Consider the following 26,541-nt stretch of genomic DNA (forward strand, 5'->3'; position numbering starts at 1 on the left):
CTTTCTCTATGCTGTTGTCTTTCTTCTTTTTCCCCTTCTTTCTCCTGTCTTGAAAATGCAATCTTTGTTTAATCTTCGTTTTATCAAAGACATTTATTGTTTCACTCTTTGTACGTGAATCCGTGAATCCCTTTGTTGCTTACTATGTAAGTTACTTCTTTTCTCACAAAAAAAAAAAAAAAAAAAACCCTCCTCGTCGCAGAGTACGGTTTTTGTTAAAACCGACTCATGAACTCTACATCAATGACTGAATTGTCTATCCCTCTCTCCTTTGTTTCTTCCTCTTTCAATATCCTTGTTTAAAGCCCTTTGGTTTCAATAGTCATGGCTTCCTTCCCTTTCTTTCAGGGGGGATCGAGTATGGGATTGGGGGATGAGGAGTGGTACTGTACGTTTACAATGAGCTGTGTTATTAAGGCAACATTGACTCGGTTGTTAAGGGGCAACCCCAAAACGAGGGGTTTGAAGGGAGGTGAAGAAAGAAGGTAGTGAAGAATAGTGGAGGAAGAGATTACTAAAATAGGTGTGCAGTGAGAGATATTAAGGTGAGAGTGATGTCTCTTTGCGCTCTTGTTCTCTTGTTTGTTCTTCTCTTGGTGCTTCTTCCTCCTCCTCTTCGCTTTTTTATTTTGGGGGGTTTAGTGATTGCTTTGGGATTCTATATCTTTTTCACCCAAGTTGGACACCCTATTTGCCTTTATACCAAACGTCATACGTATATATCTCTAAGGATCTGATTGTGCTTAGAACTAGCCATATTCACTTTGTTCAAAGTATGCGATTCGCTCGCTGTTATAGATTGCCAAAGCTCTTTTGTCTTTAAAAGGGATTTCCGCGTTTTGGATCATTGTTACTCGCAGGTCATATTTATACTGCTTCTCCGACCGTTATACTTTGACTCTGGCTTCGTTAGTTCTTAAGAGGGCCATACAGACCCATGAGCCGACTGGTAAACTATTTCAGCATTTCTCTACCGCTCTCTCTCAGAGCCGGTACGCGCGAGACATAAAAGGAAAAAAGAAAAAAGAAACGGAAAGCCGATCTCCAAACCCACCTGTCCGCTCAAACATGTCACAGAAACGTCGGCCAAGGAGGCTGAGGACACACGCAGCAGGATCAAAGACGATTATTGGAGCCAAACAACCTGCCGATAGCAGTCCACACGACAGCCAGACACCCTCGAAATATTTGAAGGTCACGAAATCTATGAGCAGATACAGTTTGCAGCAGACTGGTGAATGTGGGTTAGCTGTCAATGACCGGACTAGCGGGGAGGAATGGGAGTGGAGTGAGCTTGTGGACGAGAGTGAATGGAAGGAATATGAGGAAATTGCCGCCTCGCCGACGAGTGAGGAGAAGGAGTTGGGGAATAGGGCAATGATCAAGCTTGACTGTGAGCTATCTCGATGCGTGGTTTGCGAATGCCTTCGCGGCCATTCCCCCTGCTTAAAGAAAAGAAAGGGGTCATTTGTCCCACTTTCCCGTTTGAGGTATAGCTAACAGAGTCGTCTATCGCGGTGGTAGTGTTTGCCGATATAGAATGGAGTAAAAACGCAAGGCCGATAAGGACGCGGCGAACCGAACCAGATGATGGTGGCGGGGCCGGGCCGAGCGGCTCACGGAGACAGAGCCAGGAACCTCCTACCCGGCAGACGGAGCAATCCTCTGCTGAACAACATGGCTCAAGTTGCCAGGATATCCATTCAATGCCCGGAGAACCTGGGGAGGCATCACAGAACAGCCAGCCAGGAGTAGAAGGCAGCAGTGTGATACCCAGCATAGAGGAACCGCGATCCACAACGTCCCCAGCAAAACGTCTTCTGATGAGAATAAGAACCTGGGCTGGAGAAAACCCTCTTTCTAAAACAAATCTCCGTCCTAGATTATCGGATAAGTTCCCTTCTTTTCCTTTCCCGACTAGGCCCGGGAGGAGAAAAGAGGCTCTGTTTCTGGAAGATGGAGTGCGAAGACCACGGCGCGCGGTGACGTCGTCTCGGCCGACAGCTCCTACGCGAGCAAGTGCGCGGCTGCGTCAGGAGTCAGCATCCCATCGTGGAAGACGAACCCAGCACTGATGGTGGGAAATGATGGGCCACGGGGAACTACACCCGCTGCAAATGAAGCAGCGCCAGCAGCCGGCCCCGGGGAAAATGTGCCAATACCTTTGAAAGGGCTCCTGGTCGGCGGCCTGAGTGGATAGGAATAAAGTACCGGCAAGATGAAATCCTGGTGATTTTTTTTTGAGCTGGGGGGGCTTGCATGGCTCTATCTGTTATTTTGCTGAAGAGGATGGATAGTAGATAATAGTAGGCGAGAGGGAAGAATGGAGTAGGGTTCATCGGTGGTATGAAAATCTTGGGGGGAGAATGGGATGGACTTTGTTTGTCTGTTATTATTCTTGGTGTTTGGGTGGAGCTAGTTTGATTGGATATCGTAAAAATATATAATAACTATGAGCAAATGCCAATTTTTTCACTCAACATCACACTCATCTTCTTGCTTCAGGGTTTTGCTGGGTTTGCAATGTTGTTTCATCGCCAAGCAAGCGCATCTCTTTTTGTCGACTTTATTTGGGAGAATCTGACTAGATTATTCGAATGACTACATATATTGAAGGATGGATATAAAATTGCAGGAATTCTTCCGCTGATGCGAAGCAATGAAGGTGCGGTGGTGTGGCGGTCACATCTTAAGTGGGGCTGGGCTGATTAGGCTCATCCACGTGAGCGCGGTTCGGCCCGACAAAGCTTAATTTGTGACGCTAGTATAAAGTTATACTATCTTGTGAAGATTTTTCCAAGCTCTGCTCAACTGTAGCTATATTTGAAAACACTTTGGCAAGATTCTTCGAGCTGGTTTCTGTTCATCTTGGTCCGAATCTCGTATCTTACTGTACTCCTGCTCCCGAGCTCAGGTGTTATTTAAAACTACGATACGGAAGTCCAACCAACAGCGTAGCATCTAAATCGAGATTAATTTGGCTTCAAGAACCTTTAGATTTTTTGTGTGACAGCAGATTGCGCTACTTTGAGTTAGTTTCTTCAGCGGTGCTACTTTGATCTTTTTTTAACCTGTCACAAAGGGCGGCCGCGTTTTGGACCAGAAGCACCATTTACCGCGAGAAGGCTGGGTTCGCTGAAGATCTCAGAATTGACATTAATTTTGCGGAGTAAATGGGCTCATTGTTGTCTTAAATAAGTCAGAGTATCTGTAAATATTTCAAGTCTTCTACATTGGCAAGCCATCGACTTTGAGAGTCGTACGGGATGGACTTTCATCGTGAGAGCGCTTCTACTCTTCTACTTGCTAGCAATGCAGACAGTTCCACAACAACAAGATCCCTGGGCATGTCAACGATGCGTTTCCAATTTCAATCACTCTCACTGAAAAACCAGAGCCTATCGCAAGTTCGAGCAGTTCAAAATTTGTGGTGGGTTCGTGCCCAACTTCTATAGCTACACACTTGCCAAACACAAGTGGTCTGATGCCTGATCTGAATGCTTCTCACATAATTTCTTTGTTTCCCTGTACATTTAGACAGAAAACTGGGTAGAACTATATAGAAGCCTGTAGTCGTTATTTTTCCCACACCCAAAAATTCAAGAATAACATCTTAGAAGGTAGTTAACTGAACCAGTGCTTCTATTCCCGTACCGGCAGGAGTTTTGCGTCGAGCTTAATCTAAAGGGCAAAGGTTACTACAGGTAGTGTTGGATAGACGTAAGCAAACGCTGCAAACGATAATCACGTGATTGAAAGTGCAAACAAGCCAAACACCCTCATTAGCTTCTGAAAAAGAGCCGCGTCCGCCCAAGAGACGTATATCAAAAGAATATGGATAGTCTTGCCTTCATTCCCGGTTGGATTTAACCAGTTCCACGTTCTTCCGTTTTCACACAACATTTATATCGTCGTCTATACTGATTTTTTGTTAAGGAAGGTGTCTTATATGCAACAATGATGCGGCGCCCTTGATCCTTTCAAGTTCTCTCTTCTCCATTCACCTAGTTTGATTCGGCTCCGCACTCGATCTCCCTCACAAGCTCATGAAACTCATTCATCCTGCCCAATAAATTGACCTCTTCCGCTACGAAACCTAACTGAACTTTGTTTCGGTTTTCGATCACCGCGAAGAACATGTTTACATTTACCCCTTTGCTCGGGGCGCAATCATCAAGCTCGAGAGCTGTTCAGTCAATTCTAGAGCTCGATGGTGGAGTTAAGATTCTGGTTGATGTCGGTTGGGATGAAAGTTTTGATGTATCCGCCCTTGCGGAGCTGGAAAAGTAGGTTTCTCCTTGTGTACCTCATATGAAAGACGATTGTAGGAGGCGATATATCACCTAGTTTTCCATCTTTCTAACCTCAGCTTCCTCCCTGCGAGCGCGATTAGACAAGTCCCCACTCTTTCGCTCGTTCTTCTGACCCATGCAACGCCCTCTCACATTGGTGCATTTGCACATTGCTGTAAACACTTTCCTTTATTTACTCAGATCCCCATTTATGCAACCAGTCCAGTCATTGCCCTAGGCCGTACACTTCTTCAAGAGCTTTATGCTTCCGCACCGCTTGCTGCTACCTTTTTACCGAAAGCTACATCGGGGGATTTATCTCCGCCTTCACCGGTACCCAAGAGAGCTACGCGTTCAGCTGATACTACAAATGTCGACCATGACGAGCCCCCCGGTATACTTTTACCTCCCCCCACGTCAGAAGAGATTGCCCGATATTTCTCACTCATTCATCCCCTGAAATATTCCCAGCCGCACCAACCTTTGCCGTCCCCGTTTTCTCCTCCGCTCAACGGCCTGACCCTCACGGCGTATAACGCTGGCCATACAGTTGGAGGTACCATATGGCATATTCAACATGGTATGGAATCAATTATATACGCTGTCGACTGGAACCAAGCAAGAGAGAACGTTATTGCCGGGGCAGCCTGGTTTGGAGGTTCGGGTGCAAGTGGGACAGAGGTCGTTGAGCAGCTGAGGAAGCCGACTGCGTTTGTCTGCAGTACAAGGGGAGGGGACAAACTGTCGCTTTTAGGCGGGAGAAAGAGAAGGGATGATCTTCTCTTGGATATGATTCGGAGCAGCTTCTCCAAAGGCGGAACGGTTTTAATACCCACCGACACCAGCGCGCGAGTCCTTGAGTTGGCATATGTTTTGGAACACGCGTGGCGAGAATCGGCAGAGACGGCAGACGGGGCGGACCCCTTGAAAAGCGGGGCACTTTATCTAGCCGGAAAAAAAGCTCATGGAACAATGCGACTGACACGAAGTATGCTTGAATGGATGGACGAGGGCATTGTCCGTGAATTCGAGGCTGGCCATGGTGATCCTGTCGCTGTCAGCGGTAAAGGCCGCCAGGACGGCCCGAGTCAGCGAAATCCGTTAACGGGTATGCCAGATAAACGAGGCGATGGTGCATTCAAAGCTCTCGGTCCATTTACGTTCAAGTATCTTAAAATCGTGGAACGCAAGGCCAAACTTGACAAGATACTAGGATCAAACACGCCTAAAGTAATTTTAACATCTGACACATCACTCGATTGGGGATATTCTAAGCATGTCCTTCAAAATATAGCAACCGGATCTGAGAATCTTGTTATTTTGACAGAGTCATTCTCAGTTTCTGCTAATAAGGAAATGATGGACGACGGACGTTCTACGACCTCGCTGGCTCATGAGATATGGTCGATTTATGAAGAACGAAAGGACGGAGTTGCATTAGAAAAGGCCCCTAGCGGAGAGCTTCTGGAGCAAGTCCACAGCGGCGGGAGGATGCTAACCGTCACCGATGTTGAGAAAGCTCCTCTGGATGCCAATGACTTACTTGTCTATCAGCAGTACCTAGCAACAAGAAGGCAATTGCAGAACACTACACAGGGAAGGGGAGACTCTGGATTAGAAACCGCGGCCGATCCACTTGATGATGGGTCCAGCTCGTCCTCTTCCGAGGATTCAGACTCAGAACAACAAGGCAAAGTGCTAAACTTTTCGGTTTCTCTCGCTCATTCCAATAAGAATAAATTAGGCTTAAGCGATGCCGACTTGGGAGTAAATATTCTCCTACGACGAAAGCATGTTCATGATTACGATGTCCGTGGTAAGAAGGGCAGAGAACGGATGTTTCCCTACGTTGCTCCAAGAAAACGTGGAGACGAGTACGGCGAGTTTATACGTCCAGAAGAATACCTAAGAGCTGAGGAACGCGAAGAAGCCGAAATGCAAACAAAGCGTGGTCCAGATGGCCGTATTCAAACGAGGCCTGGTCAGAAGCGAAGGTGGGGCGATGTCAACGCCAACGGAAATCAACCGGCAATCGTTTCAAATAAACGGCAACATGTATCGTCTGGCTCCCGAGATTTACAAGATGCCAACGCAGAATTAGCACTTCCTAGTGGAATTGGCGCTATCAGCACCGAAGATGCAAGTGCATCTGAAGAGGAAGCTGAAGAACAGCCCGTCGAGGGGCCTTCCAAGGCTACATTTACTTATTCTACCCTGGAGCTGAATGCTCGTATCGCCTTCGTAGATTTCTCTGGGTTGCATGACAAGCGTAGCTTGGAAATGCTCATCCCACTCATACAACCTAGAAAATTAATATTGACCGCAGGTCTCAGGGAAGAAACATTGGCCCTCGCCGCTGAATGTCGGAATCTATTAACAGGGAAGGCCGCCGTAGACCTAGGGCCGTCTAGTCAAGCTGCTGTTGACATATTCACACCGGTGATTGGTGAAACAGTTGACGCCAGCGTGGACACAAACGCCTGGATGGTTAAGCTAAGCAGTGCTTTGGTTAAACGGCTCAAGTGGCAAAACGTCAGAAGTTTAGGGGTTGTCGCTCTCACAGGAGAATTACGAGCACCAGAACTTACGGCTGCTGATGAAGATGCCCCAGAGGTGTCTCAAAAGAAGCAAAGGTTGTTACCGGACAATGCTCCTAGCACTGGAGGGAATGAACAAAAGCAACTGGTTCCTAGCAAGAACGCTCTCCCACTTCTAGATGTTCTACCGGTCAAAATGGCTGCGGCAACAAGATCCGTGACTCGAGCACTTCACGTTGGGGACCTCCGGTTAGCCGATCTTCGCAAACTTATGCAATCTTCAGGCCATACCGCGGAATTTCGTGGTGAAGGCACGCTTTTAATTGATGGGTTTGTTGCTGTGCGGAAATCTGGGACAGGGAAAATTGAAATTGAAGGCGCCGCTCAATCCGCGCTGTCTAACCCTTCGGCTTTGAAGAGTGAAGGGAGTTTTCTAGCAGTCAAGAGGAAAATTTATGAAGGCCTGGCAATCGTTGCAGGTGGATAAATCATTTTCCTTTTCTCCAGTCATTTACCAGAGGATCCCATTTTTATTTTATTTTAAAGTTTTTCCCCCCGTTTTACGTTGTTCTTGGTCTCGTGTGTTTGATATCCAAACATGATTCTCGAGATCCAAAGGTGTTCCCCATTGAATTATTATTTATTAACAACGTGTTTTATTATATGCTGTTTTGTTGTTATTGGCTTTCTCATTCACAGAACAACCAGGGGTTTGTCCTGCTCACAAAGAGATTTCTTTCTTGTATCAGATTTTACCCTTTTCACTTTTTGATACAAGTCAATCTGTGAGGATAAAGAAGCTCTCTCTGTACAGTGTTTTGATACTTCTGTGGGTGAAGATGCCCACTTGCCAAATACTTGTCTTATCACCTATTGCATTGGTTGTGAAGTTCAAGTTGTGTTTGCAAGAGCTCAATCATGATCTCCATGAAGACTATAAATATCCATACGTTCCTCTTTCCCTAGCGCCGTGCTTCTTACCTTTTTTTCCCTCGAGATCAAGAAGAGTCGGTTCATACAGTGTACAAGCTTGCTACATCTATACTTCCCTTGATACTATTATAGGTTGGTTCCCTGGTGTCCTGGGGCGCCCCTTCGATGAACTTTACTTACATAAATAGCCATCCTCTTTATTGCCTGTCCCGAGGTGGCACATATATTCCCACGTTCTATAATGGCCGAAATCCGCTATTTAACTATGGATGGACAACCTCCGAATGGAGGAATGCCACCGAACATGGGGGATTTTCCACAAGTGCAGCCCCCACCATTTCCTGTGCCAGTATTTCCAATGGTTTTACCAGGACCTACTCCACAACCACCTCCTTTACAAGCACCTCTCCAAGCATTTTTTGGCCCAGCACTGTTCTCTCCAGGTATGGGCTCCTACACCCTCTCCAACTAGTCTATCGCCTTACCTAATGTCCACGCAGTCCCCGCTCCCGACATGTTTCATTTCCAACCCCAACAAGCGCAGCAGTTTTCTATGCAGGTACCTGTAGCCCAAGCGGCTGCTACACCCCCTGCAGCCCTTGTTGCTCCCGTTCCTTTTCCCGTTCCCGTTCCCGCTGCCCCTGTCACCCCTGCCGCTCCCTCAGGCCCCAGCTTCCAAAACCCCCACGGCGGTAATATTCCGGGTACAGACGACCAACCACTGGTTCTATCTGGAGGACATGGGTATCTATTCCCTCCCAAGAACACGACCATCCATCTATTCCGCTGCACAACATACTACCCTTGGGATTCACAAGATGGAATTATCGAGTTCGTGACGTACCAGGCTCCTACGAATATGACCGTGGCGGACCTTATTAGACAAGTATGCCCTCAAGGCGATGATATAAAGGGCCGCGGAGTCGTCGAATGCCAGCAAGCGGTCAACGGGGGTGCGACCGTTTTTACTAGGGGTGAAGAATATTTCATTGGAGAAGGGAAAGGAGAAGCTCAGGCCATGAAAGACAGGGTAGGCAAAACTCTTGCACAAGTTGGATGGAATGAACACCGGAAGGCAAATGCAAACCCAGTTTGGCTTGCCAGCTCCATCAGCTTTTACTAGGCTTCTATTTTGACCTTTCTTTTCGTTACTTTTATTATTATGTGTTATTTTTATTTTTATTATTTATTATTTATATTTTGTTTTAACTGTCTACGAGCCTAGCAGACTCTGAAGCGTGGAGTTAGGTTACCTGGTTTCACATTTGGAATTCTTTGATTTATTGTCTCTCCAGGTTGTAAAAATATGTTGTCCACTGTGTTTCTCTATGCATCATTTTGCCAACAGTTCTCTAACATGCCCCTGATCTAACTTGACTGACTTTGCTCTTTTTTTTTCTTGTTTTTTTTTTTTTTTTTTTTTTTTTTTTTTTTTTTTTTTTTTTTTTTTTTTTTTTTTTTGGGGTTAGGTTTCATGTTATTTTCTGTGTCCTGCGTATAGTTATATGTCATGTTATGATGTTATTGCAGATTTTAACTCTGCGTTGGCTGTCTTTGTTGGGTTCTTTGTGTTCTATATTTGTCCGGCGGGCAACCCACTCCAACGCTGTATACTACTTCTATATTAGCCTTGGTCTTTTGAAAATCTGGGACAACAATTCTGATATTTATCGAAAGCCTTACACTATTGTTTTATTTCATAAATTTCATATAGCAATGGCATTATCTTCAAGATTTTGGTTCAGGGGAAAAAGAGAGCCTTATGATATGACAACCCCTTTAAAAATGGTCTCTGTATTGAATCTAGAGGGTGGGTGAAAAGAAAACCTGTCGCGTCGGCGTTCTTTATCTTCTTCTTATATGGATGTCCCCTCTATGTCCTGTGTAACTTCCTCAACCCAGTGCTCCCAGCTTCCTTTATTCACAGCCCCACGAGACCCATACTCGAATAATGGATACCTATGAGCATATTTGTTCTCGCTATTGCTTCTAAGTAAGCTCCGAAGCTCCGAAGCTCCGAAGCCTTGATGAGCAGAAGCCTCGCCTTTTACGCAGCTAGTTTGCTTCATGCCGGCCCCGAAATCCTTCCTTACAGCTGCTTCGTCTGCTTCCTCCGATTTCAATTCCCAGGGTCCAGCACGATACCCACGGTTATTCAATCTCAAAAAATTATTGACTAAACAACCCGCCATCATAGCCGATAGCTCTAGCTGCCTTCTCACGAACGTAGTCAAGAGCTCAGGGCTTTAGGGATATGTCGTATTTGGGCGGCACAAAATCTCTTCATGTGTAAGAATCGACCAAGTGAGGCAGACCAAGACGCCCTAGTGAAGCCATTAATAATTAGATAGCTATCGCCTAACGGGCTACGGAGTAGTTAGTTATAAGTTAACTATCACATAGCACAGCGCCGGGAAGAACAAGCCACTCAAAACCAACCAGTGTGCATCAGGCTACCAAGCTTCCAGATGAGGTAGTTAACAAACATTCAGGTTGAATCATCACACCTATCCTCCTGTGGACAATGATGAAGCTAAATAATCTAGGGTCTGTTATCCTGACCATTACCTTAACAACCCCTACGTTGTAACTACTCACCTGGAGTATTGAAAAACAAAAACAGAAAAGGGGCGAGTAAGTTAGTTAATCAGCCAGTCAAGAAACACATGGTGAACTCGGTCACATAGTTAACTATACACCTTGACCACACTGACATCACAGACTTCAAATCCTTCTGCAACAAATGCACTGTGACACCATGACGGACTGCGGTACTACTTGTTGGTTAACGTTATCTGCTGGAAGGTCAGCCTCAAATTTGGCATTTGCACTAAGTTAACCAGAGAGAAAAAGATACGGAGAATTGAAAATTTACTCTCTTGTACTTCATCTTCATCTGGGCTTATCATTAGCTCCCATGATCTGTAAGATGCTTGAAATGTTTCCACAGTAGTTATTCTCCGAAAGAACTATCAGGGCTGTCCAGCGAATTAACTCTCCCCTCTCTAGTTTGATTTGTCTCATATGCCATGCGACAATATGAAATATCGCATCACTTTCACCCTCCCTCTCACCATGCCCCAAGCTCAGTCAACCGACGGGTTTTTTCTCCTGGAGGGCCCCTAAACACCGGCATATCCACGCTGTTACAAATGTTCTCATGATGCAACACTTAAAGACACCGAGCATACAGATTTCTTCTTCATTTAGTTTTCTTCCCCATGTCGAACAGAAGGATGCACCATCACACTTCCATTACAAACTCTAGCATTTAGAAGTGAGTCTACTAACCCAGCGTAATTTTTCGATTCCCCAGCTAAGCTCACACCCGTTGATAGTTTTCAACCATTGGGAAGTTTAGCGCTGCATACCTTCGTTTAGTCTATGGCAGCTACTCACCAGCCTTTCAAATTACCCGCTTGCATATAATCGTCCGCATATTTTAACAGGGCTTGTAGTTGCTAAGAGAGGTGCACCAGTTCCCTTACCACCCGCCCTCCATCGTAGATTGGGTATTGCGGCCGTATGTAATCATCTCGAAGGGGACACCGGAAGCATCCCGGCTATAATATAGGGAACTGAATGTCCACCATCCAATGGGCGAGATGTCTTAGAAAACCGTGCATACTGAGCTTGCATAAACTCACCGTCTGTTCAGATGGTAAGCTTTTGATATATACCGGATGTAGCCTGGTATTTTCCATGGAGATCAAGCCAGTGCTTCCTGCATGAGCTTGCTTGATGTCGAAACTCTTTTCCTAGACGCTCACTTCTGCACTTGAAACAAAAACGAAAATATGGCCAGCAATGAGATATGATCAATGGTGCTCATCCCGTCGAAATTGGCGTAAGTAAGGCGCAGGATGCCTTCCAATAGAGGAATCTCTTGAATGGTAGTTATGTCATTGAATGTTGAGGGGACTTGGCGGAAGAAAAATGACCAGAGCAGGATTTGTGGATATTCCGAACGACTTGTACATAGAGAATGTGGGCGGATCTAAAACGTCCCGGTGATCTAAATTCGCTCGTACCCCAATCTTCTGCCCTACTTTTTGCCCGCTACAGCCAATCAATTGTCATTCTAGACTGTGATCTAATCATGAAATCACGTAAGTCCAGATGGCCATCACCGATAAGTTCCCTTCTCTATGTGGCAGGGAACAAAAGGCTCAAAGAAATTGGCCGGTACGAGCAGTTCCATCTTGATGCCGTTTTGGAGACATATACCCTAGCCCTCTTCACCCGCGTACGCAAGTGGGATAGGAAAGAAATCAGCATCCTTGTAGCACTTCTTAGTGTCGTTAAGTGAAAAATTGACGCAAAGGGATTGTCTTCTTTGTATGTAGGAAATAGATAAGCGGATGTTGTAATTAATCCAAAAATCTTCTATATCAATCAGAACCAACGCTAGGAAAGATCCGTTCCGCTAATACCCCTAAAGGAGCAGAGCCAAAACATGAAAACTCATGGTTACTTAGAGAAAGGAATATTGAAAAACTCGGAGAAAATGGAGGATATGCGAAAGATATGCCCAGAAGGTCGTGGGATTTTTCAGGCATCAAAACCAGCCGTGGTACCGTAGGGGACGTCGAGGTCTTCAGTTTCGACTGCTTGGAGAAGATCCTTCGTACGCGGTCCCGTGTATTTCCTAATATACTAACGTCAAAAGGTATACTTTTCAAAACATGACATGAACCCAAGTGGGAGGTTGCAACCACTTACCGCCTGGCAGATAGCCACCACCACGAGAGTGCAAATAGGGCTATGAATGCAGCCACGCATATTGCATAGTTCCTGTACACCGTTAGAATAAGGTTTTGAGTATCCTCTTCGGACATTGTCCTTACATGTTCTTTGGCGTGATCGGCCTCGTGGGCGGGAAGAAAAGGACCACGCTTATGAATAAAACCCAGACGATAGAAATGATATTCAAGGGTGTCCCCCATTTCCCAAGTGTAAACGGTCCTTCGATAAACTGCACTTGATTTTTGTATATTTGGTGGGCTAGGATGACAGCAATGTATGACAAATCAAGCGCAGGCGCTGTGATATTGAATATAGCAGTGGCCGTCTCTGTAGATCCAATGGCGATGCAATTGAGGCAAATACTAAAGAAGACCACAAACCAGACGGCATTGACAGGGGTCAATGTATAGGGGTTTACCTTCGCAAAAAACCTACTAATAGTTAACGATTGCACGAACGTAATAAGCTTGTAAAAGGCAGGTGGAAGAAGTTCAATACTTTGAGAAAGGAAGTGCATCGTCGCGTGCGAAAGCATAGGCCATTCGGGTATCTGCAAGCATGGCCGAGCAACCTGTGAAAAACTGAACAAGAATAGAAAATGAGAACATTATTGTCCCACCTGTTCGGCCACCGGCATTAAGAAAGATCTGGGCAGCCGGCAGGCCAGTGGGCGAATCCAATATTTTATCCAAATCGGATAAACAGAAGCACATCGTCACGGTCAACATCCATCCAAATACTCCTGATACAACGATGGCTAATTGAATAGCGATTGGTCCACGTATGGCAGCGTCATGGGTTTCTTCTGACATGCTAAATTGGCATTGCTCTTAGCAATTGATTAATAGTGCACCAGTACAACTAACCCACTTACTGAGTCGTCCCGTCATAATCGGTCATTGTCCAAGCCACGGATATAAATCCCAAAAGAAAAGAAAACGTTTTGGAATTCCATCCGGAGCCATCTGTCACATTTGTGAATACCCACTTGGCGGATTGTTTATCGGGCGTGAGGATTAAGAGCGCAATGCAGATAGCGATTGACGCAATAACTATAAATCAGAAATAAGATGGAGATCTCTTTTAAAAAAGCATCCGGACTAGGAGCCATACTGTTGACTGGAGCGAACCACAGTACAATTTTGTGTAAACTTTTGGTACTTAGAGAACACACAGTGCCCATTACGCATAGTAATGCAATGGACAAGAGCACAGTTTGATGGGCATTCCTGTGCGCGTGGTCAGTGGAGGAGCTTTTACGTCCCGTCATGATAATACAGCGTATATGACGGGAGATGCAGCAGGGTACAAGAATGGTGGTGAGAAGTGCATCGGCAAGTCAGAAAAGGGTAGAAGGGAAACCTACGGCGAATATGAGTATTCTCCTCCTTCTAGAGAAGAGTTCATGCTTGCGCATGCCAGTAGCATTTGGCTTACGGTGTACGCAACGCTAGATACACCAGCAGTCTGTCCAAGCAAGTTGCACCAGCCTTGGATCCAGGAAAATATAGCAACTTGATTTGGAGGCACAACATGCTTTGTCACAAAATACATACCCCCCGCCGTGGGGTATGCTGAGACAAGTTCAGCAACTGAACTAGCAATACACATTGCCATGAATGATCCTATAAACCAGCACCATACAGCAGTCGCGGGGCCGCCCGCGGCTAAAGGGGGGCCGAATGTTGCGGGAACAGAACCGAGAACTCCAAGGATGGAGATTGCGTATGAAACTGTAGACCATTTTGAGAATTCTCTCCTCAGCTCCTGGGCGAATTGGTCAGAAAATCCCAGGCTCCGCTAAGACGCGAACGACAGTTAAGGAGTTGCTACAACACCCACTTGTTTGTACCCTATTCGTGCCAATAGTCGTTCATCATCGTCTTGTATCGTAGCCATCGCCGAACCACCTCCTGGGTACCCTTTGAAAGGTAGCTGGTTGCCCCTCGTTCCTGGTCCACTGTTTCCGTTTGATTGCTGTTCATTATTTAGAATCAAAGACATATTTAGTCACGGATTACATCCGGCGGGGATATTACGAGTTTAACAAAAAATAAAATAAATAGACAAAAGAAATTTAGGCAAGGCGAGGAAAAGTGTAGCTTGTCTGATGCGACGGTCTTTTAATTTGAAGCTTTTGACTTACCGCTCTTCGACCTCCAAGAGACCTCTTGTCGTCAATCAGACCTGGCTAAGGGGAGAAACTAGCACCACTCAAGACCATGCCGGGTTGTTTGGAGGGATATGGAGCCGCTTTCGGCATCAAACGATCCAAAGGGCCAGCAGAGATCCCAATGCGTGGTGAGATCCGGTGAGGAGGAGGTTGGGTTGGACAGTGTCCAAATCCCTGAATGAACCGGCATGGTATCATTATTATTCAACCCTTGACACGCTACGCCAACGGGGCAGCCGTCGTCCATGGTAGCTGTGAAAAAGCAATTCTCTCTGGCGTGCGATTGGAGAACGAATGTTGGCGGGGCAGGGATGATGGCCTTCTCGGGTTTTTGACCACTGGTTGGGCCGTGGCCCTGAGAGCACAGAATTTTGTGGCCTAAGCATTTTGCCCACCACCCTGATATCTTCAACCTTGCTCTTTTGCGAATGTCATATTAGAGGTTGTCCACAGATGTCAATGGTCGAAGATAGTGCACAATGGGGGATTCTGAAGAATTAGCCTTAGGATCAGCTCTCGCGGCGGGAGTTTAGCGACACGTGGCTCTGATTCTGGTGTTTCAAGTAGTTAAGTTACCGTGGAAGAAACTAGAAATGCGAGGAGAATGAGTTTAGTTAGGCTTGGAAATTGCGACAGCTGCGGAAGTTAAGGCTCCAATCCTCCCTCCCGACGCTCCCCCGCCATTATAGTTTTCATTCATCATGACTAGTTACTCAACTGCCGAGACAAAGGGCATGAGTTACTAACGATTAACTAGCCACACCAAGATCAGTAGCACGAGGTGTAGGAAGAAATTTCTTGCAGCCATCTCTCTATAGGATGAAACACCGCACTCAAGAGGGATTGTACCCCAACAACCGCTGTTCCAGAATTTTGACTGGCGGCGATAGATTGAGCATCCTCGGCGAAGCCAAATGGTTAGGCATCATGACCTGTAGGCTGTGTTTGGGCTAGGAGCTCGCGTTCGATGATGTTCGTGCTAAAATACCATTTGCGTCCGGTCCGGTCCGCGTACGGTGCGCGCCGTTGGCCAAGGCAAGAGCCGGAGAATTTGACGTCATTCGAAGAACCGCGGCTTCTTTTTATGTCCCACCTTTCATTAGTAGGAGAACCGATAATCGCTCTTCAGAAATGATAATCGGGCGTCTCAATCTCTCCAACCGTCACAGGGGGTTCTACTCTGCCCAGGTGAATTAGCTTCTTGACCCAGGCGGAAATCGGAGCTCCATATTTCAACCATACAAGTTTCAGGATTCTCAAGTTTAAAAGTGGGGTATTCCGTGCTTATCCCCGAGAGGAACTTCCATGCTGGAGATAGAAGTGGCATAGCATCTTCTGGAATTGTTAATGGGCGAACATTTATGTGCATTTTCTACTCGTCGACTCGGATTATGTTTTCTTCGCCTTTTCTTTTTATTGAAAGAGCTCACTGGATGAATGTCTTGGCTGCTTTCCACCAAAAAATTAAAATATAATGTCAGTCCGAATCTTTAACATCAACGGATGCGGTAGAGGCCTCCAGAATGGCGGGATTGAAATAGCGGTCAAAAGAGAAAAGATCAATCCCATTCGGCCTTGACTCATTCTCTAAGGCGGCGTGATGCCTTGGGGCAATTGGCAGGTTCCCCAAAGCCCAATCCTGTTCTCGGCTGAGGCAAAATAGTCAAAGATAGTCGATTGATATCGTCGCTTCTCCCATTTATGGTTGTTGGGATGAATAGCTTCATCAGCTTCAAGTGGGGATTCTTATTCGTCTTTCTCCTTTTCATATTCTTCCTTTCCCTTCCCCTCTTTTATTTTTATTTTATCTTAAGAACCGAAACATTTTGACTTTGAGCCTCTGGGTAACTTGGTCTTCGAAGATTTGGGAAATAAAACTCGTATTCCAGCGAGTTCATGCATATGCAAGTCACTTGTCTGCCCCCGGGTGCATTTGATGTCGGCTAGACCAACATTAGCACTAAAAATTTGTTGCAGAACATAACGAAAGCGGCCGAAATATTTTTGAACTTCCATGATAATGGTTCCCGTCTCCTTGGTGAAAAATAATTTGACTATTTTGGTCGTCATACTGTCCAGTAGCGGCGGTGCTAATTTAAATAGGCGATGACCGAAAGAAAAGAGCTTATTTCAACATTGTCTTTAATATTTCTCACGAAAAGTCACCCCTATTGGCGCATACGTCAGGCCAGAAGGTATTTGTTCTGGTATCTTGTTGATATGGATGGACTCACATATGCAATAAGCAAGCCTGAAGAGGGAATAAATCCGGTGGCTGTTAATGTCTGCTGCAGAATTCCCGTGCTGATAAAATGGTAATGCAAGGGTTGACTGACCAAGTCTCTTTCCTTCTGCTATGTTAAGATACAACAAGTGACCTCAGAATATCCTACAATAATCCCGAATCGGCTATTGGCTCGAGGGCTGACAAAGAAGGTCGATATCAGCATCCAGGAATCCAATGAGGGAGTTGTAACAGTGATATACCCCCTGCTCCGCATGGCGTCGGGATTGGTCCAAGCCAGTGAGTTGTTTCTTTTCCAGGATAAATTCCCTTGGACGTAAGTAGAGTATCGAGAGCTGCAGGCCAGCGGTAGGATTTGTCCTTTGTGAACGTAGGAAGGCAGAAACAACAACCGCTTTCAGGATGTCAAGTATCTTATTTTAGCGAATGCTGCATATGGGCGCGCATATTGTAGTAATGTTGTATTCGAGACGGCACATCCTCAAAACCACTCTAGAAAGATGGATACAAAGGATAGATACGCAGTTTGATACTGCCAGGAGTCATCTGCATGCGTGCCCCATCCCTTAGATGTTTAATGGAACCGTTTAGCTCCAGTCCACGAACAAACACTGCATAACTATTGTGTGTAAAAGAATAGCTCATCATGTTCATTGATGAGCGCACTTGTTTATTTCGTGACATGTAAATCGATATGTGGGATCAACCATATTAGCAGCCTTCACCTTCTCCGTAATTTGTTTTATCCCAGAGAGTCATATTTTGGCGTAGACAAAGATTAACAATGCCCATGTTCCCAGAGTACACCTCTATTGAGAGGGCCGCTTAGTTGGGAGAAATTTGAGATGGGTAGATTAGCAGTGCCATTTCTCATTCTCTAAGAGGTAAAATGATCCCCATCTCTGTACTGAAGTTATCACAGTTCTTCAGAAATTGACCTAGCATGTGAGAGCGAGGGGAGCATTGATCTTGAGGAGCAGTTTTAGTGGGAGATTCAATAAAGGCCGGGAAGAGAAATTTGAGGCTGGCCTTGACTTCCCGCTTCCTCGAGTGAGCGTGCCACTTCTTCTCAACCAGTTCACAAACTTGAGGTAGTAGTGTTTGCGAATGCTGCCCTGTGCACTGTTGGATGAACAGAGTCCGTTGGTATATCATGCGAAGCGCGAGCTGTGAAGATGAGCTGAACATTTGCTCCGGCCCACAAGTGTGGGAAAATATGTATGGAATGTGAATATTAAGTGTAAGCGGTACAGGAATTTCGTATCCAACGTTGTGGAATTAGATATCACATCCGAACGAGGCCGGACATAGTTGATTGAAGAGAGAGGGAGCAAGAGAGAGAAATGAAGACCCAACACTCAAATGTGACATGATATTTTAATCTCCCTTAAGTTTTTGACCAATGCCAATAAACCTTGTACGAAGTACTGTACAAAAGTTTTAAGGTATAATTTAACAACTATATAAACCGTTGTACTCGCAGTTGAGACATGTCCCTCATCCTTTATTCCTTAGTTGAAAGTACATGTACCTATAACATAATACATATAGTATTTACGGAGTAGTGTGGGTGTGATATCGCAAAACTTAACACTTGTATAAATATGATTAAGAGCTTTTATACTCGGACGAGATTGCATACGTTGCTAATGTGCTTTTTCGAGTGTGCGGCGCTAGAGTAAAGGCTCGACGATTCTTGTGGGTACCTGGAATCAGATTTTGCGACTCCCCCTCTGAACCAGCCATTCAAACCTTGCATTGCGCCATAGACAAGATCTGGTATGTTCTGTGTCTGTAGCAGACTGAAATACTCTTTACATCATGCTTGGCATATATCGGATATGGATCAATAATGGTAACAATAATGAATGCCTTTGCAATCGCGAAACTCTTATAAATTCATAAACGTGCTATGCTAAATAAACTCCGCCCAAATCACCAGTATGGCGGCCGTAACCCGCTTAATCCAGACAACGTACTTTCCACCCCGGAGACTGCCGAACCGCCTTCCTCCCTTTTGCGATGACCTCCAAGCTCAAGTTGGATCTGCCGGTGAATATGCACTAGCCAGTCAACGTAACTTTGGGCGTCGTTGTTTCTGTCTTCTAGAAGAAGCCTGGCAAACTCGTATTCAGAGCCATCTATCCCTTGCCGTGCAAGCTGTATTGTTACCGACTTGGAGCCGCGAATGGTGGAGAGGTATTGAATAATATTCCGCACTTGGGCATTCAAATGAGTTTCCAGCAGAGGAATGGACGAAGTGTTGGGATCGAGAGACTGTAGCGTTGTTTTACCGGGGCCAAATAGGTCTTCGAGAAGATTTGGTGAAACTTGGGCATGAATCCAAAGTAAACAAATTTGGCCATTATCCACGAGGTAGGCACCACCCTCTTCAATACGGGAGAAGGATGCTCGGAGTGCTGGAGGAACTTGGAGTTTCCCTTGCTCGTTGGCGAAGCCGTCTTCTGGGCTAAGGTTATGAATCGGAATAATACGAGGGTATAGATAAAGCGAAAGTTCATTGCAGCCGAAAGAGCGAAGCATCCGCATATCATGGACTCGACGATCGGAAGTCTCGGGGCCGGCTGTTTGATGTCAGAATGAAACTTTATGCCAAATAAGTAGTACAGATATATCTCGTTTATGTCGCCGAAAAGCTGGTGCTTACCCTTGAAAGCGCGGCATTTCACCAAACTCAGTATATACATAGAAAACTCCTTCATATTCTCTGGCAGGACAAGCTGCCCAGGAGGATGGGACAACGAGAAATTCTTTCGGTAGCCCGCAAGGATATCGATCGTCCTTTCAGTTAACCCAGCTCGGATATCTTTAAGTGACTTATCAGGCACTTTAGAGGCAGCTGTGAATCCCAAGTTAGTATTACTTCCTACATTATGACATAATTCAAACAAACCTTCTTTGGTCACTATATTAACCACAGCGTCCTGATCAATTGCCTTCATCGTCTCCATCCCGCCCTCATTGACAGCCGCAACAATATTGATGCATCTTACTCGTCGCTGGCCGCTAGCTGTAGTGTACAACAATGCAGCTTGGAAATGAGCATCTAGTTTCGTATCAAGCTTTCCGTCATACGTGAAGACAACACCAAAGGCCTTGTCTGCATCAATACTGCCTAATTGCAAGTCTGAACCGAAAGTGTGCTGCACGAAGTTACCATGATAGGATGAGACTTGAAGTCCATTGGAGCATCGGACTTTTAGCAAAGCCTGGTAACCCGTTTCCCTGTTTACAGCATGAGAAAGTTCATTTGATAGCTTCAAGACATCGCGAGGAGCATGGAAGTTAGGGTATAGGAAGGTCTCCCCGCCGGAAACTGCAGCAACATGGCCTGTTTAAAAAATACTTAGCATATGCCGGCAAACCCATGAGCGTAGAACTTACCGATCGTAGCTATGTCCATATAGGCACCACCACATGACGCCAGGAAGAAGTCAATTCCGACTCCACTCTCAGATAGCTTATTTGCGGTCTTTTTCCAACCAGGGTGATCAGTGGTAAAAAGCTTCTTTTCGGCATCAGTGCCCGATCCCTTTCCATCATCTCTCATGAACAGTCGGCCTGGTCCCCAAGTTGGTAAGCTTGCTAGCGCGCAAATCATTTTGCCACCGGTTTGTTCCAAAGCAGACAGGGCGGCGTTTATTGCAGGTAATAGTGCTGGCTCCGGATTTTTAATATGCGAAAATAATGTCGGTATTTGTGTTAATAGTGATGAGATGACATGTCTAAAGACAAGTTAGTATGATGAAAATAAAAGGGAGAACGTTATGCTTCTTAGTACTTTGATTCATAAGGGTCAACAAATAGCCCTTCACTCAGAGGAACGAAAGGATCATCAAGATCGGTCATGACAATCATCTGGGCTTGTTCGAGGCGGGACTAAGAATTCGTAAGCAGTTGAGATTTAGACAACGAGGCTAGTAAACGTACGCAAAGATTATAAAATTGTACTTCTTTATCAAAAGTGATTATTCCGACTTTGGACCCTTCAGGAAGTTTCTTTGTCGGTGTATTTTCGTCCTCCGCTGCTTGTTCGTCGCTCTCGCACCCATACAGGGCTGCCATTATTCCCCCACAGCATGCTTCTAAAAACCCTCGAGTTACTGATTCTTGTGAGACGTCGATCAGGAATAGCCAGCGTAGCCCTACAGGAACTTTGCCCCAATATTCTTTGGGAACCATATACTCAACCGTTCCCAGCATCAACTCAGGGCGTTGCATGCGATCGACCCTGACCCCTGATGGATCCAGGGGCGAAAAGTATTCAGGTGGAACTTCGTTTGGAAAGGCGCACATGTTGCATACAAATTTATTACCTCCCGATCTGAACATCATAAAAGGATTTATATATGCTCTGCACCTTCGGCATCTTGGAGGGCCAGCGTCGCCAAAATCTAAGACAGGGATAGGTTGTTCGCCAGAGTCTAATGGAGCAAGAGGTTGGATAACCATACCAAGAGGAAGGGCAGTGGACGACAGGAATTCGAGGGTAGATGGGATATTATTAAGCGTAAGCCGAGCGAACTTTGGAGAGGAATTGCCTTGGTCGTGTGCTACAAAAGGGACAGCTGCTGGAGGGGGGATGTGACGCTCCATCGTGGGATATACGTGGTTGAGATAATATTGTGCAGCAATATCACGCGCAATTGGAACGCCTGGAACTTGCTCAGGGTCAACCTTCCCCTGAGTATGTACGGAACCATCGCCAGCAGCAGAAAATGAGGGTTTCATGCTTCCACCAAAAGAAGGCCGTCCAGCTTGTGAGGGCTGTTGTAAGCCTGGAGAAGCTGGATGAGAATATGGAGAGCTTGGTGGAGGTGGTTGATTCATCCCCGTACTAAGGAACTGCGATTGGCTCTGCATTCCGCCTTGTGGCATTCCATTGAAGGCTTGTGAAGTAGGAGACGGGCCACCGAAATCGTGATAAGCATGCCGATCTTTCTTCTTGTGAGCACGAACGCTTCCGCTCATAGCTCCACTGATCCCTAAGCCGCCCATTTGAGATGACAATTCTCCCATTGCATCCGGGCCGGGAGTTGTTGGCCCATGCGATCCCGGAGGATATCCGGGAGAGCCCATGGGCCCCGCGGGAGACGTACTTTGTTGGATTTGTTGGTAACCCGGGGGCCCTGGAGCAACCGGCGGGTTGAATTGCGGCGGCGCAGGCTGATCCTCGCCCTGGCCAAGGGAGTGATACGTAGAGAAGTCGGCCATGTTGCCTCAGCCTGTGCCAGATGCGGATTCGCCACAGGAGAACGATGCGGGCCCTGTGGATTTAGTTCGCGGGTGTCCGCAATTGTTATTCTGCTATATCATAGCCAGAAGAGGCAGAGGTCCGGCGTGTAGAGACTGCGGGCGTCCCTGACGACAACTGACAACAACTGACCACCTATAGCTTTATTGCACATGGCGGAGTTGTGGAGAAACCTTATTACAGTCCGGATTTAAGTGGCGCCGACGCCGATCTTTTAATGTCACGTGTTTCATTTTCGAGGCTCCAGGACCTTGTTCCGTTTCGAGCTTGATGAATCTTCTGCCCGTTCATTCGCAGCAATGTTGTTGTTTTCTGTTGATATGTAAAACATTCCCGTCCGGATGTTTTCTCTCTTCTTCTTTTCTCTCTTCTTCTTTTTCTTTTCTTTGTCTTCCTTACCAGTTGGCACAGCTCGCTGAGGAACAGACGCTTACGCCACACATTTCCAAAATAACTGCCTCTTTGTATCAATTTCCTTCCCAACATGCTCACATTGCTTGAGGCTGCATATCTACTGATTGTTTACTTTGGCCTCCTGGCATCTTCTGTTGCTAGCGTGGTGTTCCAGAACAATCAGTGGAACGCCTTTTGCAGTTTTGATATGATCCACCGGAGTCGGGATCAAAAATACAGTTTAGTACAACCTATTCTCATCTATCGCGGCTTCAGAAAATGTCTAGGAGTGCAAAACACTATCTTCCCCAGAAATGAAGCCAGACATTATGTTGCCCTGTTATCCGCAGTACTAGACCAAGACTCCTCGTTCCAACCGAGCGTTTTCATCTAGCTCTCGCGCAGCTTGGCTTGGCTTCGTTGGTACATAGTTTGTCCAAAGGTAAAGCGTTCCTGATTGTTCTCTGCAAGATTTGCCACTTATTCTATCATGAGGAACTCAGCGAAGCCAATGATGTTCATACGTGGAGGATTGCCCACCTAGAAGCCGATGTCTGATCGAATGGCACGCACGGGTGGGTACGAACGAACGATCATAAGGTTTACATAATGCCTCGTAACTCGGGCAAACTATATTTCGATCAAGGTTTTTCGCAAAGTTCAGGGCAGCAGCCGATTCACGGCGATAACCTACCAATCTCTCTCATCCAATTGATCTTGAAGGATTGAACATGGTTGCGGCCGCTCCTGGCATTTTTACGGGTCAGTGTGCGCATCCCACAGGCCACTTGCCTCGTGAGGCCAGTTTGCCCCTGGGATTTACGGCTAGGCTAGGAACCGATATCCTCTACTTGCGCCCCGTTGAACGTCAGTTCAAAGTTTGTTTAATCTTCCAACGGTAATGTCCAACGCAGTAACTAGTTGATGCCTTGGTGAACCTGGACACGCGCTTTTGTGGAGTTCTTTCATGGAACCCGAGAGGTTCAGGAAAACTCGAAGCGTGTTCCCAGAGTTATCCAGGTGGCGCATCACAGATGTCTGCATATAAATACCCCGATGAACCCACCTCAACATGTCTTTACGATTCTTCATTTTATGCTCTAACCAAGTCTTCATTGTTATTCCTACAATCATTTCTTGAACCCTGAAAGTTTACCTTCATTTTAAATTTACACACACGTTCTCTTGAGAACCAATACGACCCCAGTTATTCTTTCCACAAACTTTTAGTTCATCATGTATACCAAAGTTTTTGTTGCTGCGGCCACCGCATTCGCTACTCTTGTTCCAAGCGTATTGGCAGGAAATGCTATCGTTAAGAACAATTGTCCGTTCCCGGTTTATCTCCAGTCAGTCTGCGAAAACGGTAACGTGCCGAGACATAAGATCGAACCCGGTGCCACCTTCACGGAACAGTATCGCGCCAAGCCAGACGGCGGCGGCTGCTCACTGAAAATTTCCGACGAAACGAGTGGTAGTGAAATCACCCAGTTTGAGTACACACTTTCGGGGGAAAAGGTGTTTTATGACGTTTCAAATATCGACGGCTATCCCTTTATGGAGAATGGTGTCTCTCTCTCCTCAACCACCCACGATTGCCCAGTGGTCAATTGCCCAGCTGGCGTCAGACTGTGCAAGGGAGCCTACAACAAACCAGATGACGACCACGCGACTCATGCGTGCGCCTCTTCCTCCGATCTCACCTTGACCCTCTGCCCAGGTGGCACGAAACGGCGCCATCAGCGCGAATTCATGAACTAGCGGGGAACCTCGAAACTTTTCAAACGCCGCGGTCTTTCCACCTACTATTCTTTCACTACGTTCTTTTGCACAACATTCCTTTTTGCGAAAAATCTTTCCTTCCCTTCCATGGATACCATCTATAAATTCCCCATTACATCGCTAGTACGATGCCTTGTCACCCTGTTCGCAATCGACTTTCAGGGTTTTCTATTTTGCGTCCATTTATGACTTGGTTCCATTTTTATGCGGGCGTCGGAAGGTCCAGCTCTGATTGGGCCTCTACATTATTTTATTGCTTCTCTTGCGACGATAGATTATAAACACTATATATCGGCATGGTGGGATAAATATCCATCACCATATAAATGGCGTGCTTTCGAAAGACCGATACAAGCCAAAACGAAATCAAAAAACTTTACTACTACTACTACTACTACTACTACTACTACTACTACTACTACTACCACTACTACTACTACTACTACTACTACTACTACTACTATTATTATTATTATTCCCATTTATATTTCCCATACATAAACTCTTTGTTTGATGTGAGGCGTCGGTACAGTATGATAGTCTACTTACAAGTGCAGAATTCTATCTGTGCTCCCAGTAGCTTTCTTACGTGGGTGGACCGACGTGAGATTTTACTTGATCCACATACATTTTGTTCATCCGCAGTCCCTTCGCTTTGTTCTTCCATATCTTCGAGAGCGCCACGGGCGACCAGTAGATTGCATGGGAAACTTTTGGGTTTGTTGACTCTCGGAGTTTTATCGTCGAACCTTGGTCTAGGTATCACGTTAGCCCCTTGCGCTAACCGGTATTGGCTAGGCAGCGCTAAATTAGAGTTTAGTCCCGAAGTTAAAATTGACTACATGGCTTATGTCATCCAATTTTTCGGTTCTCGTTCCAGGGGACGAGGGATCTTATTGAGGCGAGAAAGTGTCAGAAAAAGAGGCCCCACGATCGGATCCATTATTATTCATGGAGGGAACAATGGATTTAGGTGCCTGCCACTGCGGGCCACCTGCTTAACTCCTGTCCTGCCCTGAACCCCCTGAAGAAACCATGGATCAACTATTTCTTGCATTGTCAGGCTGTCTCAAAGGAGCTAGTGCTGGTGGCATCAGGATTATGTTGAAACCGCGCTAGAAGTTGGACACAGTTTCCGACCTGACCCATGTTCAGCTGTAAAATGCTCCGGGGCAAGGTTTGATAAGATGATTTAAACATGGTCAGGCAGGCGAAAACGGAATAAATGCGTCCAATGTTCGGCTAGGATGGAATGCTCGGAGCATGATGGCTCCTGGGCACCTGTGTTGGGCCCATGGCTCACACCCTAAGCCTGCAACTGTCATATTGTTCTCCTCCATGCACATCATCCCCCACCTCTCAGCGCTCATCAATGCGTTTCGCATATGCAGGTCCGTTACCACCTCAATTAACTCGGACGGAGGATGCACTGGGCAGTGTCTTGGCCGCACCGTCGCAGATACTTCTGATGGAGTCTAGACCCTTGTGTCAACGGCAACGGGCTCCGTGACCCTTGATACATAGAAACCCAGCCTAAACCGATAAGGTCTCCTCCTCCCCTCTCCCTTCCAACACCCCCCCCCTCCCTATTTCCCCATTGAATACTACCATGCGCGGTATTAGAACAATCTTTGTCTCTTAGTAAATTAGTAAATTTGACCGCGCCGCAAAATCTCGACTTAGCTTCATGCATGTCATATGCACGGCATGAAAGAATCATGAGCGAAGTCGAGCACTGGCCACCGAAGCCTATTCTAGCAGTGATGTGTTCACGGGGCATTGCCTATTTTTCTCTCGTCACCTTGCAATTCCCAGAAGGGCCTGCCTCTTTGCCTTCAGCGGGCATAACTTTGTGAATAATAACGCCGTTTTCGATCTTTGATATATTTGAGGAGCATCGGAGGAGGTGTGGATTCAACCACGCCACTAACCGGCCCCAAATTCGGTAGCCGGATCGCTGGATGGTGCCGCTGCGGTGCCAGCGGTGGGCTCCGCGGCCCCTCACCACTGTCACTAGCCACGTGTCCCACTCCTGTGGGGGGGAAGTTACTGGATTAATATTGGTTCTCGCTCCTGCCACCGTAGTCACGTGCCCCACATTCTATCCCCTCGTCTGTGGCGAGGAACAATTAGCGTGGCGTGTACGTACACTATACATTAGCGCA

The 26,541-nt window shown here is 46.3% G+C and overlaps 7 protein-coding genes across 9 annotated transcripts; 4 read left to right on the forward strand and 3 right to left on the reverse strand.

The window, feature by feature from the left end:
- Window positions 1–206: 206 nt before the first annotated feature.
- BDCG_03081 lies at window positions 207–2,491 on the forward strand. 2 transcript variants are annotated; one of them, XM_045418676.1, is made up of 3 exons: window positions 207–545; window positions 748–1,393; window positions 1,525–2,491. In XM_045418676.1, exons 2-3 carry the CDS (start codon window positions 1,069–1,071, stop codon window positions 2,073–2,075), a joined length of 876 nt encoding a protein of 291 aa, XP_045280300.1. In that variant the 5' UTR covers window positions 207–545; window positions 748–1,068; the 3' UTR covers window positions 2,076–2,491. The 2 variants fall into 2 exon arrangements, with proteins under 2 accessions (XP_045280300.1, XP_045280299.1); XM_045418675.1 differs by having other exon boundaries at window positions 207–1,393; window positions 1,525–2,439.
- A 1,646-nt stretch (window positions 2,492–4,137) lies between these two features.
- BDCG_03082 (cleavage and polyadenylylation specificity factor) lies at window positions 4,138–7,316 on the forward strand (the record flags this gene model as incomplete). The annotated part of the gene is made up of 2 exons (XM_045418677.1): window positions 4,138–4,286; window positions 4,394–7,316. 2 exons carry the CDS (start codon window positions 4,138–4,140, stop codon window positions 7,314–7,316), a joined length of 3,072 nt encoding a protein of 1,023 aa, XP_045275194.1.
- Window positions 7,317–8,003: 687 nt separating this feature from the next.
- On the forward strand, window positions 8,004–8,885 carry BDCG_03083 (uncharacterized protein; the record flags this gene model as incomplete). The annotated part of the gene is made up of 2 exons (XM_045418678.1): window positions 8,004–8,205; window positions 8,263–8,885. The coding sequence occupies 2 exons, from the start codon at window positions 8,004–8,006 to the stop codon at window positions 8,883–8,885; spliced, it is 825 nt and encodes a 274-aa protein (XP_045275195.1).
- A 733-nt stretch (window positions 8,886–9,618) lies between these two features.
- BDCG_03084 (uncharacterized protein) lies at window positions 9,619–10,022 on the reverse strand (the record flags this gene model as incomplete). The annotated part of the gene is made up of 1 exon (XM_045418679.1): window positions 9,619–10,022. The coding sequence occupies exon 1, from the start codon at window positions 9,955–9,957 to the stop codon at window positions 9,619–9,621; it is 339 nt and encodes a 112-aa protein (XP_045275196.1). The 5' UTR covers window positions 9,958–10,022.
- Window positions 10,023–10,641: 619 nt separating this feature from the next.
- BDCG_03085 lies at window positions 10,642–16,820 on the reverse strand (the record flags this gene model as incomplete). 2 transcript variants are annotated; one of them, XM_045418681.1, is made up of 10 exons in its annotated part: window positions 15,924–16,820; window positions 14,655–15,861; window positions 14,351–14,485; window positions 13,875–14,275; window positions 13,622–13,737; window positions 13,383–13,560; window positions 13,007–13,321; window positions 12,610–12,939; window positions 12,485–12,556; window positions 10,642–12,410 (listed from the first exon to the last, which is right to left on the reverse strand). In XM_045418681.1, exons 3-10 carry the CDS (start codon window positions 14,405–14,407, stop codon window positions 12,314–12,316), a joined length of 1,566 nt encoding a protein of 521 aa, XP_045280302.1. In that variant the 5' UTR covers window positions 14,408–14,485; window positions 14,655–15,861; window positions 15,924–16,820. The 2 variants fall into 2 exon arrangements, with proteins under 2 accessions (XP_045280302.1, XP_045280301.1); XM_045418680.1 differs by lacking the exon at window positions 15,924–16,820 and having other exon boundaries at window positions 12,314–12,410; window positions 14,351–14,678.
- Window positions 16,821–17,730: 910 nt separating this feature from the next.
- Window positions 17,731–22,330, reverse strand: BDCG_03086 (Sec23/Sec24 family protein). The gene is made up of 6 exons (XM_045418682.1): window positions 20,878–22,330; window positions 20,729–20,826; window positions 20,332–20,672; window positions 19,841–20,278; window positions 19,595–19,786; window positions 17,731–19,511 (listed from the first exon to the last, which is right to left on the reverse strand). The coding sequence occupies exons 1-6, from the start codon at window positions 22,159–22,161 to the stop codon at window positions 18,862–18,864; spliced, it is 3,003 nt and encodes a 1,000-aa protein (XP_045275197.1). The 5' UTR covers window positions 22,162–22,330; the 3' UTR covers window positions 17,731–18,861.
- A 165-nt stretch (window positions 22,331–22,495) lies between these two features.
- BDCG_03087 (antigenic thaumatin domain-containing protein) lies at window positions 22,496–24,826 on the forward strand. The gene is made up of 2 exons (XM_045418683.1): window positions 22,496–23,036; window positions 23,098–24,826. The coding sequence occupies exon 2, from the start codon at window positions 23,831–23,833 to the stop codon at window positions 24,353–24,355; it is 525 nt and encodes a 174-aa protein (XP_045275198.1). The 5' UTR covers window positions 22,496–23,036; window positions 23,098–23,830; the 3' UTR covers window positions 24,356–24,826.
- Window positions 24,827–26,541: the final 1,715 nt, after the last annotated feature.

The sequence above is a fragment of the Blastomyces dermatitidis genome, assembly GCF_000003525.1.
Source record: "Blastomyces dermatitidis ER-3 genomic scaffold supercont1.3, whole genome shotgun sequence".
Lineage (NCBI taxonomy): Eukaryota > Fungi > Ascomycota > Eurotiomycetes > Onygenales > Ajellomycetaceae > Blastomyces > Blastomyces dermatitidis.

Excerpts from the sequence above, each read along its gene's own strand:
- BDCG_03087 (XM_045418683.1), top strand. The coding sequence starts at position 23,831 with ATGTATACCAAAGTTTTTGTTGCTGCGGCCACCGCATTCGCTACTCTT.
- BDCG_03086 (XM_045418682.1), bottom strand. The coding sequence starts at position 22,161 with ATGGCCGACTTCTCTACGTATCACTCCCTTGGCCAGGGCGAGGATCAG. Across the intron at positions 20,673-20,728 it reads GTTGACCCTTATGAATCAAA|ACATGTCATCTCATCACTAT; the intron begins GTACTAAGAAGC and ends ACTTGTCTTTAG. Across the intron at positions 19,787-19,840 it reads TAATATAGTGACCAAAGAAG|CTGCCTCTAAAGTGCCTGAT; the intron begins GTTTGTTTGAAT and ends TGGGATTCACAG.
- BDCG_03081 (XM_045418676.1), top strand. The coding sequence starts at position 1,069 with ATGTCACAGAAACGTCGGCCAAGGAGGCTGAGGACACACGCAGCAGGA. Across the intron at positions 1,394-1,524 it reads GGCAATGATCAAGCTTGACT|TGTTTGCCGATATAGAATGG; the intron begins GTGAGCTATCTC and ends TCGCGGTGGTAG.